This window comes from Dendrobates tinctorius, unplaced genomic scaffold (assembly GCF_039654945.1).
Source record: "Dendrobates tinctorius isolate UK_male_01 unplaced genomic scaffold, ASM3965494v1 ptg000098l, whole genome shotgun sequence".
Lineage (NCBI taxonomy): Eukaryota > Metazoa > Chordata > Amphibia > Anura > Dendrobatidae > Dendrobates > Dendrobates tinctorius.
In genome coordinates, this window is record NW_027361766.1 from 24,579,653 (window position 1) to 24,592,948 (window position 13,296).

Below are 13,296 nucleotides of genomic sequence, written 5' to 3' on the forward strand. Positions count from 1 at the left end.
TGTGAGGTCTTCCTGTTTGGCAGCTCACTAGCGACCATTTAGCGATGCACCAGCGATCCTGACCAGGTCGTATCGTGGTCGGATCGCTGGTGTATCACTAAATGTAAAGGGGCCTTAACTGACTGAAACCTAGTTGCGGAAGAGGGCGGCTGAACATCCGTTCGTCCGTTAGTTGGGAGGTCGAGGACTGGATGCTGGACTTGCCATCTGGAGTGTAGTTTTAGCCCGGTAGGCTAACAGGAGGACCTCCACGTTACAACAGATGCCTTAGGGGGAATCCAACTCTACATCCAACCGCAATCATTCCCTAAAGTACCGTAATTCATTCCCAGGTGTCACAGAAACAGGCACACGTTTCCTCAGCACTCTGGTCAGTTTCTGGTATACAACGAACTCTGGGCTCCCAGAATGGGAGTTGGTTTCTCTCTCTCATCCTCTCTTTCTCTCTCCAGTCAGCTCTCTGCTCCAACTGACAAAAGCCCATAATTCTACAACTGTCCAACACCATGAAGTCTGCACTAGGGTCTACTCAGGAGGCAACAGTGACCACTTGTGGCTGGAGCTCGAAACTGCAAGTCTATTCATTACCATCTCACTCTGTAACAGTATCTGAGAGCAGACAATTTGGACCAACAGTTCAACTGTAAGGAGGTGGTCAGGGTGTCATATTTACACCCTGAATTCATCATTCGCATTATTGTATTATAGTAATGTTATGTACCTGAAACGTATCTGCAGTATTGACCACCGGCCACAAGAAGTCGTTGTCTTCTCTTTAATATGTTTAGATTTCCCTGTTGCCTGCAGCATCCTGTGTTCAGGAATGAGAGGGCTAAGACCTAGCCAGTCAGGGAGGGAGAGGAGTGACTGGGCACAAACAGGAGACTAGTTCTGGGGAGAGTTTAAGTTGAGGAGAGAGCAGAATCAGTGTGGAGCTGAGAGACACAAGGCAACAAGAACCATTACAGAACTGTAGAAGTGACTAGAATCCAGTTCAGCAGGCAAGTGGGTGAAACCCATTAGTGGGAGAATTGAAGTGAGTCCATTGTTGGCCACATGTGGGGGCTCTGTGAAGGAAGGGTGCTGCTCAGTTGAAGACCCAGAAGAGGGAAGCGGCTCTAGGAGCGGCCCTTGTAAGGGATCACAGACTGCTGTTTGGGTGCAAGCTTCACAGTGTAACATATTGACCTGTGTGTCCCTACATCGGGAAGATGGAGGTTTACCTCATTTGCTCTGCTTATTTACCATCCACATGTAAAGTGCCGTCAAAAGAAGCTGATAAGAACATACCTCTATATGAGACAGAAGAAGTTGTAAAGTGTACTACATGCTGCTTTGTATACCTATGTGTGTTGCCAAGTAAAGAATGCCTTGTTTTTATGAATGCACCTAGTGTCTTGAAGTCTAATGGACCTGGTGAGGAGGGCCTGAAGGTGAAGGTACAAAGAGCAATACTGCCAGCATACACACACATCCAGAACTCATGTTTTTTCTGTAACGTGAAGGGGTACCGAATCCATGACACTTGCCTAGGGCTACCACCCCGGACACGTTTACACAACCATACTGCTGGTGACATCTATCTAGCTTCAGGAGGCTGAGGAACTGTGCACACTTGAAGATGAAACATAAGAACAAACAAAAGGGGTTATCCAGGGCTATTTTTTTTACTGCTGTTTTAAAAACAAATATGCAGTCAGTTGCTAACTACCTGCCTATTCTTCTTGGCGTCAGTCACCGACTACTCCTGCCGGAGATTCAGCTGCTCAATGTCAAGAGCAGCTCTTCGTTTTCTGGGCCTCTCTATCAACTGGGCGTTACTGCCAACATCATGTTGATTGACAGCTGGCTGTCAATTAGCATCATGTAGGCAATGACACCCTGTCAACAAAGAAGAGTGGAAGAGAAGATGCTGCTCTGTCAGTGTGACATCAGCAGAAACCACTGAATCACTCTGTGCCGGCAGGGATCGGCACCAGGCACAACAAGCAGGTAGTTAGTAACTACCTGCCTGTGATTTTTTTTTTTAGGTCCATAGTGAAAAGAAAAGTCCTGTATAAAGCCTTTAAGTTATATCTGAAATAATGTGGTCTCTATCAATAAATTGAATTATTTTTATTGTGATGGAAAAGAATTCCGCATAGAAATGGAAGCGCTCTATAAAACTGTGTACTTTATAGTATTAAAAAAATCCATCATTGCTGTATGCTATATGCAGTGCTATATACCCTAAACCTAGAGCATCGAAGTGAAGTTCTTCTCCTTTTCCCTCCCTGACCCTCCCCTTCTTAAGTATCTTACGTATTGTTTTAGTTTCACAAAAGTTGAAAAATGTCAAGACATTTAAAAGAGGTTTTTTTCACTGCAATTTTTTTTTTATTTAATTCAAATACATCCTCCAGTTGCAACTACTTTGCTGATTCTGGAACATTTTTCCTTTTTCTTCTGTCCCACTGCTTTCCAAAATTATGCCCTCCTGGCAAAAAAGGTGCAAACTTTCCCTATAGCCAACTGAGTTTATTCCACAAAATTACTCCGTGGATGTGGCCGTGTTTTAATTGATCAGTGTCAAAGACAGTGGCCTAACTAGAGTCTAATGGACCCCGATGCAAGATTTGGACCGGGCCCTCCCCCATCCTGAATAGAATATATATATTGTGGTAGATCAGCTCACACAGCTGTAGATGGAGGTAGACACTGTCTCTTTAAGAATTTCCTTGTTTTTTTAAATGCAGCATAAACCAAATTGATGCACAAGATAAACATGGCCCTCTGGGCAAAAACTGCAAAACAACATAGTATCACAAAAGACAGTCCTTGTGTTAGCGGGCAATCAGCTCACTCGGGTATTAGCAAAACACAACCACTTCTCTGGAGTGTTACTCTCCAAGGCCAGAGAGTGTTACTCTCTGACTGCCTCTGAAGGCCAGCTACTTAAGCCCCAGACCACACCCTTGGGTGGAGATAAGGAGGATAACCTCCAACTGGCTCTATGGTTGTCCACAAAAAAACAGTCTTTTAAACAAATTGGCTGTTAACCCCTTGCAACACTTAATGTGATGAAAGAAAAACTTTTGGGTTTTTAAATCACTGAAGCCATTAGCCTCAGCGAAACATATCTCCCCTTCAGCATTTTGCCAGTGAGTTTGTCACAATATATCTATGTCTATCTCTCTCTCTCTCTCTCTCTCTCTCTCTCTATATATATATATATATATATATATACACAGTGGGGCAAAAAAGCATTTAGTCAGTCAGCAATAGTGCAAGTTCCACCACTTAAAAAGATGAGAGGCGTCTGTAATTTACATCATAGGTAGACCTCAACTATGGGAGACAAACTGAGAAAAAAAAATCCAGAAAATCACATTGTCTGTTTTTTTTTCATTTTATTTGCATATTATGGTGGAAAATAAGTATTTGGTCAGAAACAAAATTTAATCTCAATACTTTGTGATATATCCTTTGTTGGCAATGACAGAGGTCAAACGTTTTCTGTAAGTCTTCACAAGGTTGCCACACACTGTTGTTGGTATGTTGGCCCATTCCTCCATGCAGATCTCCTCTAGAGCAGTGATGTTTTTGGCTTTTCGCTTGGCAACACGGACTTTCAACTCCCTCCAAAGGTTTTCTATAGGGTTGAGATCTGGAGACTGGCTAGGCCACTCCAGGACCTTGAAATGCTTCTTACGAAGCCACTCCTTCGTTGCCCTGGCGGTGTGCTTTGGATCATTGTCATGTTGAAAGACCCAGCCACGTTTCATCTTCAATGCCCTTGCTGATGGAAGGAGGTTTGCACTCAAAATCTCACGATACATGGCCCCATTCATTCTTTCATGTACCCGGATCAGTCGTCCTGGCCCCTTTGCAGAGAAACAGCCCCAAAGCATGATGTTTCCACCACCATGCTTTACAGTAGGTATGGTGTTTGATGGATGCAACTCAGTATTCTTTTTCCTCCAAACACGACAAGTTGTGTTTCTACCAAACAGTTCCAGTTTGGTTTCATCAGACCATAGGACATTCTCCCAAAACTCCTCTGGATCATCCAAATGCTCTCTAGCAAACTTCAGACGGGCCCGGACATGTACAGGCTTAAGCAGTGGGACACGTCTGGCACTGCAGGATCTGAGTCCATGGTGGCGTAGTGTGTTACTTATGGTAGGCCTTGTTATATTGGTCCCAGCTCTCTGCAGTTCATTCACTAGGTCCCCCCGCGTGGTTCTGGGATTTTTGCTCACCGTTCTTGTGATCATTCTGACCCCACGGGGTGGGATTTTGCGTGGAGCACCAGATCGAGGGAGATTATCAGTGGTCTTGTATATCTTCCATTTTCTAATTATTGCTCCCACAGTTGATTTCTTCACTCCAAGCTGGTTGGCTATTGCAGATTCAGTCTTCCCAGCCTGGTGCAGGGCTACAATTTTGTTTCTGGTGTCCTTTGACAGCTCTTTGGTCTTCACCATAGTGGAGTTTGGAGTCAGACTGTTTGAGGGTGTGCACAGGTGTCTTTTTATACTGATAACAAGTTTAAACAGGTGCCATTACTACAGGTAATGAGTGGAGGAAAGAGGAGACTCTTAAAGAAGAAGTTACAGGTCTGTGAGAGCCAGAAATCTTGATTGCTTGTTTCTGACCAAATACTTATTTTCCACCATAATATGCAAATAAAATGAAAAAAAAACATACAATGTGATTTTCTGGATTTTTTTTTCTCAGTTTGTCTCCCATAGTTGAGATCTACCTATGATGTAAATTACAGACGCCTCTCATCTTTTTAAGTGGTGGAACTTGCACTATTGCTGACTGACTAAATACTTTTTTGCCCCACTGTATATATATATATACACACATATCCACTGTCCACTGTCCACTGTCCACTGTCATCCGTATAGTATAATGCGCAACCCAAAGTCATCCATGTAGTGTAATGCACAGCCCATAGTCATACATGTAGTGTAATGCACTTCCCATAGTCCATCCATGTACTATAATGCACAGCCCATAGTCATCATGTAGTATAATGCAATTACCCATAGTCATACATGTAGTGTAATTATTCTGCCTCTTTCTAATGACTGCAATTTCCAAGAGTTCTAATTATCAGCTTCTTAGATAATTGTATAACTCGTACTCACACCACCAGGTGTCCGCAGATAGTTTTAACTCGACCACCACTGCAACTGTAGAAAGGAGTCAAAGAGTGCTGACCTGGCCAGTGATTTGTTGCTCTGGTCGTCCAAACTAATGTACACCTTGACTGCCTTCTCTGGATGACCCTTGGTATACACTGTAATGTAAAATGTCTGTAAGATCTGTATGTTAAAGTATGATGTTTCTAGAACTTTCTAGAATCTCCCATTGATACACATCAAGGAGACGAGCCTGTCATGTATCTGCAATCCCCCCTCCCTTTCAGCCCCCTCCTTTTGGTCCTTATCAGCTCTGTGCTTGCTGGTAACCTGAAACCGTCCATTTCCTCTCGAAGAACAGCTAGGGGGAAAAGATCTCTTTGTTGAAAACACAGGCTGTATGCCAGTATATGGGAAGTATTAAAACAAGTCATATTGAAAAAACCATACACCTCAGAGATATAAAACCCACATTTCTGAGAAGGGCACAAAGCCAGCTTATTAATTCCTAATTTTCACAGTTATAACTGTTATGGATGAGTCACCAAAGGAGGAAAAAACAAAAATAATAGCTAAGTCCAGAAAACCAGAGAAGTTGGCAGCTATCGGATTGCAGACCCCTGAACCTATCCACAACAACTAGCAGTAGCCGTGGGGGGTTCCTACGGTGCACTAGACCCCTCGATCACAGCCGGAGAACTAAATTAGCCTAAAGACAGAAAGGGGAAATCTAAACTGCCCCAGAGCAGACCCCAAAGCAATAGGCAGCCCCCAACATATAATGACTGTGAAGCAAGATGAAAAACACTAACACAGATAGAAAGATAGGTTGAGCAAATGATGGGGCCCAAGCTAATTAAATAGGACAGGATAGAAAAGCTGCTGTCTGCAATCCGCAAAAACCCTATCCAAAAAAGTACCAACAGACTGATAGGGAAAACAGGCCCTGAAGTCGCTAGGCTTCAAAAAGACTCTATCAGCAATCAGGTATATTCTGAAGACAGAGCCAGAGATCAAAAGATCAGAGACAAAAATGGAATTCGGCTCACCCCCGGCCGGGGATGGCTGAACTCCAAAAAACAAGGCAAACAAAACCAGAACTAAAGCATACAAAAAGCAGAGCAAAACTTAGCTTTGAGAAGCAGAAATCAGACTGGTCTCCAAGAATCCAGCAGGAAAATCACCAGCAAGGCAGCAGGGCGTCAGCTGCCTTATATCCAGTCATCAGTTCCTGTGACCCAGTCATCATCTACCTGCTCAGCTGTTTGGTAATCAGCCTCACTACCTTCCTTCGCCAGAAGAGGGAGTTCAGACCTCACTGGTGAAGGGAAAAATGAACTTACAACATATAACCTCTCCAGAAACTGATGTATGGATTGCTCCCAAATGGAGGGTCCTAAGTATAGCATGCTTGGTGTCTTCGAATTCTATTTGGTAAATCACAAACAATGATGCCCTATGTGTGTTGGTAAGGGTTTTTCTTATTTAGATATAGCTATTCTAAGTTTTGTAGCCAAATCCTAACTTGGAGAGAGGGAGGTTGGACCTCTCCAGACCGCCCATTTCATGAGGTCACAGACCCAAGTCTATAGTTATTGCCTAGCATGTTCAGCCGAGGTCCTCATGCCAGAGAGACGTGCCCATGAGTGGGGACATTTGGTTAAGCGCCCCTCCCCCCTCAGCCGCATGGGTTGCCTAACAACAACTGATCACATGTAAGTGTACTTTCTTCTTTCATCCACTTTGTTTTATATTTGTATTTGTACATATGTAATGTCTCAACTTTATAGCAACTTTTATCTGTATAATCACTGCCCTTTTGGGAATAAATCTTAAAATTATCAGTTTATCTCCATGCTCTAAGAAATGAACTATGCGCCTCTTTTAGATAATCGCTACTGATTTCAGGGGTTTGCCACGGACCCTCTTAATTTAACTCTGTGAATTAAGAAAAGCGTGGATGGTTTCAGCGTGGTGTGTGCGATTGATTAGGCTAGTTGGCAGGACAAAAGGGTCTTATATTGCTAAAGAGGGGCTGCAGCCACAGCATTGATAATTCCCTTACTGCGGTAGCCTAATTGTCCGTGCACAGCAAGCAGCCCATCCGGCGACTAATTATCCTAGGTGCAGTTCCCTGACTGACCTGAGGGTAAGGGGGCGCCGGAGAGCTGCGAGTTCAAAGTGGAACTGAAAAAGTGGGATATACATAAATCCCTGCAGTTCTTGGAAGGTTGTTAGCAGTGGTGGGGAATCAAAAATAACCCCCTGCGGTAAATTGTTAGAGCAAGGTTAGCTTGCTGCATTTTTGTCACATGATGCCAGTGGTTGGATAACTAAGATAAGCCCCCACTGTGCCTGTGATAGCCGCCGGCAGTGTGTCGTGTCCCTCCGTCCGCTGATACACCCGTGTAAGTGGTGGGATTGTGACATATTGGTGACACAGGGTCCGCTGTCTGTCATCTTTTGGTGGCAGCGGGACCCCCATTCTTCACATATACCCTTGCTAGGAAAATCTTTGTGCAGGACTTGCCTCGAAGACCTTCTCCACAGACTTCCGTGCATGAGGAAGATACCACAACATGGCTTGTCGCTTGGTCTGAACTTTCCCCGCCATGGTTTGTGGTGGGAGAAGGTGTAGACGCAGAGTCAGGCTGTGATGGATGGAGCGCTTGTACGTGGTCTTCGCGGTCGCATTCTAGACACTTGATGGCGATGACACAGTCCTTAGCAAGATGTTTGGTAGAGGCGTAGCACCTGAAGCATACTCCAAACTTCTTCAAGAGCTCCTTTCGTTCCTGAAGGGATTTCTTCCTGAAGCCAATGCACTTCTTCAGGGGATGTGGCAGTTTGTGAATTGGACACTGGCGGTTCGGATTTTCTACCTTCTCACCTTCATTGCCTTTGTTTGGCGCTGATATCGGTGTAGGCAGAACTTCTGCCTTTTTTGCAGACACTGGACCGCTGCGGTTACTGTCATGAGAGCATGAACTATCGTACTTAGGAGATGACGCAGAGCTTCTGGGTTTTTCATAGCAGAAGCTGGGGTCGGTTTTGCACTTTGCAATCTCCTTGATGTAGTGACAGAAATAGGAAAATGGAGGAAAAGAGACTTGGTATTGTCTTTTGTAGTTTGACCCTCGTATGGTCCATCTTTCTTGTATGTTGTAGGGTAACTTGGCAACTATGGGTTTCACCCCACGAGCAGTGTCCAGGTAGCTGAGGCCAGTTACGTGCGTGTCTGCCTTGGCTAATTGGAGCTCTAAGAGCAGGTCGCTGAGCTCTAGGAATTTTGAATTGTCCTTGCCGGATATTTTAGGGAAATCCTGTAGTTGCTTGAACAATGCATTCTCTATAGCTTCGGGACTGCCAAAGCAGTTCTAGTCTTTCCCATGCAGCCATGAGACTATCTACTGGATTACTGATGTGGATAGATCTGAGCCTCTTGACCCGCTCTGTGGATTGATGTCCGAGCCACCTGATTAGCAGATCCAGCTCTTCAGCAGCAGTGATGCCAAGGTCACTAATTGCGGCTTTAAAGACACATTTCCAACCTCTATAGTTCTCTGGTTGATCATTGAACCTTGTGAGACCGGTCTTAGTAAGTTCACGGCGAACCATGTACCTTGCAACGTCAGACATGTCAATTTTCTCTGACTTAGGGAAGACAATTGCTGGCTAAGTAGTGCTGTCCATGGTCTGTGTAGCGCCTTGACTTAGAAACATAGGGTAGTATGGTGCGGCATAAGCATTTAGTGCAGTAACCAGTTTACTGAGAATAGTTTCTGCCACAGATGTGATTGGAGCTGTATGGCTTTTGCTGGGGTGTAGGATCTGGCTGTGTATTGAAGCATGAATGAGGTTCGGGTTTGAATGTTTGTAACACATTGGACTGATGTTGAAAGCTGGGAGCTGCAGGCGGATCGACGTCTTGATGCTTTGGAGAGGGGTCGGTACTGACGGGAATGTTGTTAGTGGTCAGAAGTTCGTTGGCTTGGCTCAGCACGTAGTCTCTTGTGCGCTAAAGTGAGTCTTCTGTGTCGAATTTGCACAAATTGAGGCTGCCTTCTTAGCTCCCACTTAGGGCTTGCTGGAACACCTTTAGCTTTGCCATGGCTGCTGCATGTTCACATTCCTTCTTCCAGGGCTTCTATTTCAGCCCTCTCGCGTGCAGATTCAGCTTCCACCTCTGCTTTGTGGTGTGCAGATTCAGCTTCCATCTCTGCTTTCTTGCGTGCAGATTCAGCTTCCATCTCTGCTTTCTTGCGTGCAGATTCAGCTTCCATCTCTGCTTTCCGTTTCCCTCTCTGCCTTCCTTTGGGTAAAACCGGCTTCCAATTTTGTAGATTCCGCTTCGGCATGCACTCTTATGAATTGCTCACTGAGGGTTGAGTACCTAGATGAGCTTGACTTGACTGAGTTCTTTGAGCTCCTAGCAGACCTGGATCTGTGAGATGCCTTTTCTGACATTTGTGTGATTTTTGCTTCTGTAATGTCCACAATGTCACTCATGGTGCAGTCTCATTCAGCAATGAGCTGTTGGAAGTCCTGGAGTTCCTTTAGAGAATCTGGTGTATTTAATTTCAGCAGAGTAGAGATGTATTTTTTACAAGTGTCTTTATAAGACTGGTGTGCAGAGTAGAATTGTTCAAGGGCTCCCTCTGGTGGTAACTCGTGAGAGCCAGGCACAGTTAAGACAGTCACTTGGTTCAGCACTCTTCTCCATAGGGAAATTGTGTGGTGTAGCTATTCACTTTTGGTGGATTCTAGATTCTCCTTGACCTTCCATGTAGGATTGGTTGATAGTTTGGATCTTTCACTGCGAACTGTCAGAAGTTCTGTTTCCATTTCTTGCTGCTGCAGGACTGGCAGTGAAAGGGTTCTTTTAGTGGACATAGTTGCAGAAGTGAAGGGTGGAGGCTGTTCTGCTCCTGGCTGTCAAGGAGATCAATACAAAGTTGCAAATAGATGAGCTGAAGAGCACAGAGAAAGTGTTACAAGTCTATGAAAACTGCTGCTTCTCAATAGCTTATAGATGATCCTTTCTCTGGATTACAGGCTGTGAACTGTTCTTAGTAACGGGTTAAATCTTTCACTGTACAATTTTCTAAGGTGAAGAGCATAGAGAATGTCTGCAACCATGTAAGCTGCTGTTGTTGTGGCTTTACGTTAGACTTTTAAAAAATACTATTCTTGGATTACAGCTGTATACTATTCCTGGTCACAGCTACTCCTTTTTACAATTCTGCCTCTTCCTAATGGCTGCAAATTTCAAGCGTTCTAATTATCAGCTTCTTAGATAATTGTATAACTCGTACTCACACCACCAGGCATCCGCAGATAGTTTTAACTCGACCACCACTGCAACTGTAGAAAGGCCAGGAGAAACTATGCTGTTTTCTTCCAAAATCTTGTATTAGTTTACAATAAACAGTAGGTAAAAAGGAGTACTCTGTAAAGGGCAGTACACATGCGTTTAGAGTAATGGCTGCTGTAGACTAAAACAGAGGAGGAAGGGAGGAGCCATCTAATCCAGAGCCCAACTACAGGAGGGACAAAGGAACAATCTTCACACAGTCTAATACTGCCTAGCAACAACAGGGAATTTTGCTGATTGGAGAAAAAACTCAACACAGAAAAATATGCATTGCAAGCTGTTCCCATACGTGGGACACAACAGTAATGCACAGTCCATAGTCTTACATGTAGTATAATGCACAGCCCATAATCATCAATGTAGTATAATGCACAGCCCATAATCATCAATGTAGTATAATGCACAGCCTATAGTCATCCATATAATAGAATGCACAGCCCATAGTCATACATGTAATATAATGCAAAGCCCATAGTCATACATGTAATATAATGCACAGCCCATAGTCATACATATAATATAATGCAGAGCCCATAGTCATACATGTGGTATAATGCACATCTCATAGTCATCCGTGCAGTATAATGCACAACCCATAGTCATACATATAGTATAATGCACAGCCCATAGTCATAGATATAATATAATGCACAGCCCATAGTCATATATGTAATATAATGCATAGCCCATAGTCATACATCTAGTATGTGTCATGATCCAGGACGGGATTTCGCTTTGACCCGTCCTGGTTAGACTATGGGTTAATTGTGCTGCCTCTCTCTGGCAGAAGGAGGCTATTTAGTGCCCACTGGACCTGGGTCCGGTGTCAGTTATACTCCTGCCTTCGGCTGAGTTAGTTGACCTTGTGCGTACGTGTGCCTGATATCTTGCTTGCTTGTGTGGTTTTGATCCGGTTTTGTCCCTGTTACGAGTTGTGCCTATCCCTCTTGTACTGCACTACCTCTCGTGTATGACTCTCTGCTTGTGACCCGACTTCTCTCTGCTTGTCCCCTTGGTACCACATCGCCCTCTTGTGTATGACCTTTGGCTTTGTCTGACCTCCCGTCTGTTTGTCCCCCCTGTACCTCGTTTGCCCGTACTGTTGTGACCTCCGTTTTGCCTGACTCTGAGTTGTTGTGTGGTGTCCTGTCATATCTGTAAGCAGGATGCTAAGCCCCGCCCCCTTGCAGTCACATGACCATAGGTCCTGTGCCAGCTTGATCATTTTCAGTGTCCGCAGGTCCCGTGCCTCTTTACTTTCCAGCGCTGACTGGACCCTGACACTATTAGCTTGAAGCACGCCTGGTCACCTCTGCTGCCCTGCTCCCCAGGTAACTTTTAGCACTGTTTCTGTACTCAGGACATGCACACTGGCTCTACGAGCAAGTGTAGTGCGGTGTCTCTGACAGTATGCACAGTTTATTATCATCCATACAATACACAGCCATAGTCATACACGGAATATAATGCACAGTCCATAGTCATACATATAAAATAATGCACAGCCCATAGTAATCCATATAATATAATGCACAGCCCATAATCATACATGTAAAGTAAATGCACAGTCCATAGTGATACATGTAATGTAATCCACAGCCCATAGTCATACACAGTAGTATTGCCACTAATTTAAAATAAATACTCACTTTCCCTCCACTCCCCTGCCACACGCATCCTCTCCTGAAGCCAGCAGCTGACTTCAGTGAGAAATGGGAATGCATAACGTCACTGCCATGCGCCTGTGGTCATGTGCATGCCTATGGCAGCTCATGGCCTATGGATAGCTAGTAGTGTCTATTGCCACGCACAGAGACCTTTGGTCTGTGTGGTGCAATACACTTCAGCTGGATATGCATCCGAGGATGCACATCCAGTTGAAGTTTCTGCTGGCGTCGGCAGACCCCTGACCCACTGGGACTGGTCACAGTGACGACGGCTGAGATCAGGGTTGCTAAGCCACTAGTCAGAGGAGAAAAGAGCATATGTTAACATTGATGTTCTGTGGTGTACACCGAGTTGGTTGAAGGGAAAGTCTGCATCATTATTATCAGGGGATATATTTTTGAAACGGGGGTTACAGAAGAAAAATAAATACTGTCCTGGAATCAGTGAAGCAATGGCATTTCTGGGAGGGACTCAGTTTAAATTTAAAAAATCCAGTAAAGATTCTCTTTAATTTGAGACTTACATCACCATCTGTTTCAATGGCTCCAATGTACTTTTGCAGAAGCAGAATATCAGATGATGGCCCTGTGATCGTCGAGGTTCCAGTATCTACAATGGCCTGACATCCTTGGGAGCAAAATGCTGTTTCTCCTCCTACCAGGATGCTGAACAAAATGTGAAATTAATTTACTTTTTTACAATAATACCTTATTAGAGTTAATAATTATATAAATAGAATATGATATTAAACATAATTTTTGACCTTACACCATGTTTCCACATGTGAAATTGCGTCTTTTGTCCACTGATTATTTTCTTTTCACCAAAATATACAACAGGGATCCCCCTCTGATTATTGTGTTTTAAATTATTTTATGTGCTTTTCAACTGTTTCTTTTTCTGCATTTTGTTGCAGATTAGACTTTATAGAGATTTTTAATGTTGAAAAGCTGAGACCCCTGCAAATAAAAAGGAAATTGCTTTTTTGTGTGTATTTTTTCAGGTTCCCCATAGAAACTTATAGGCCGGGATCACACACAGCGAGATACGGCCGAGTCTCGCAGGTTAAAACCAAGCTCGGGCGCCGGCACTCCGGAGCGGAGCATGCAGCCGCACAGCAAT

At 44.2% G+C, this 13,296-nt stretch overlaps 1 protein-coding gene across 1 annotated transcript in view; it reads right to left on the reverse strand.

Moving 5' to 3' along the window:
- Window positions 1–13,296, reverse strand: part of CTSE (cathepsin E) — an 85,862-nt gene that overhangs the window by 13,533 nt on the left and 59,033 nt on the right. The window contains exon 7 of the mRNA XM_073587241.1: window positions 12,698–12,839. Within this exon, the coding sequence (XP_073443342.1) occupies window positions 12,698–12,839 (142 nt within the window). The remainder of the gene's footprint in view (window positions 1–12,697; window positions 12,840–13,296) is intronic.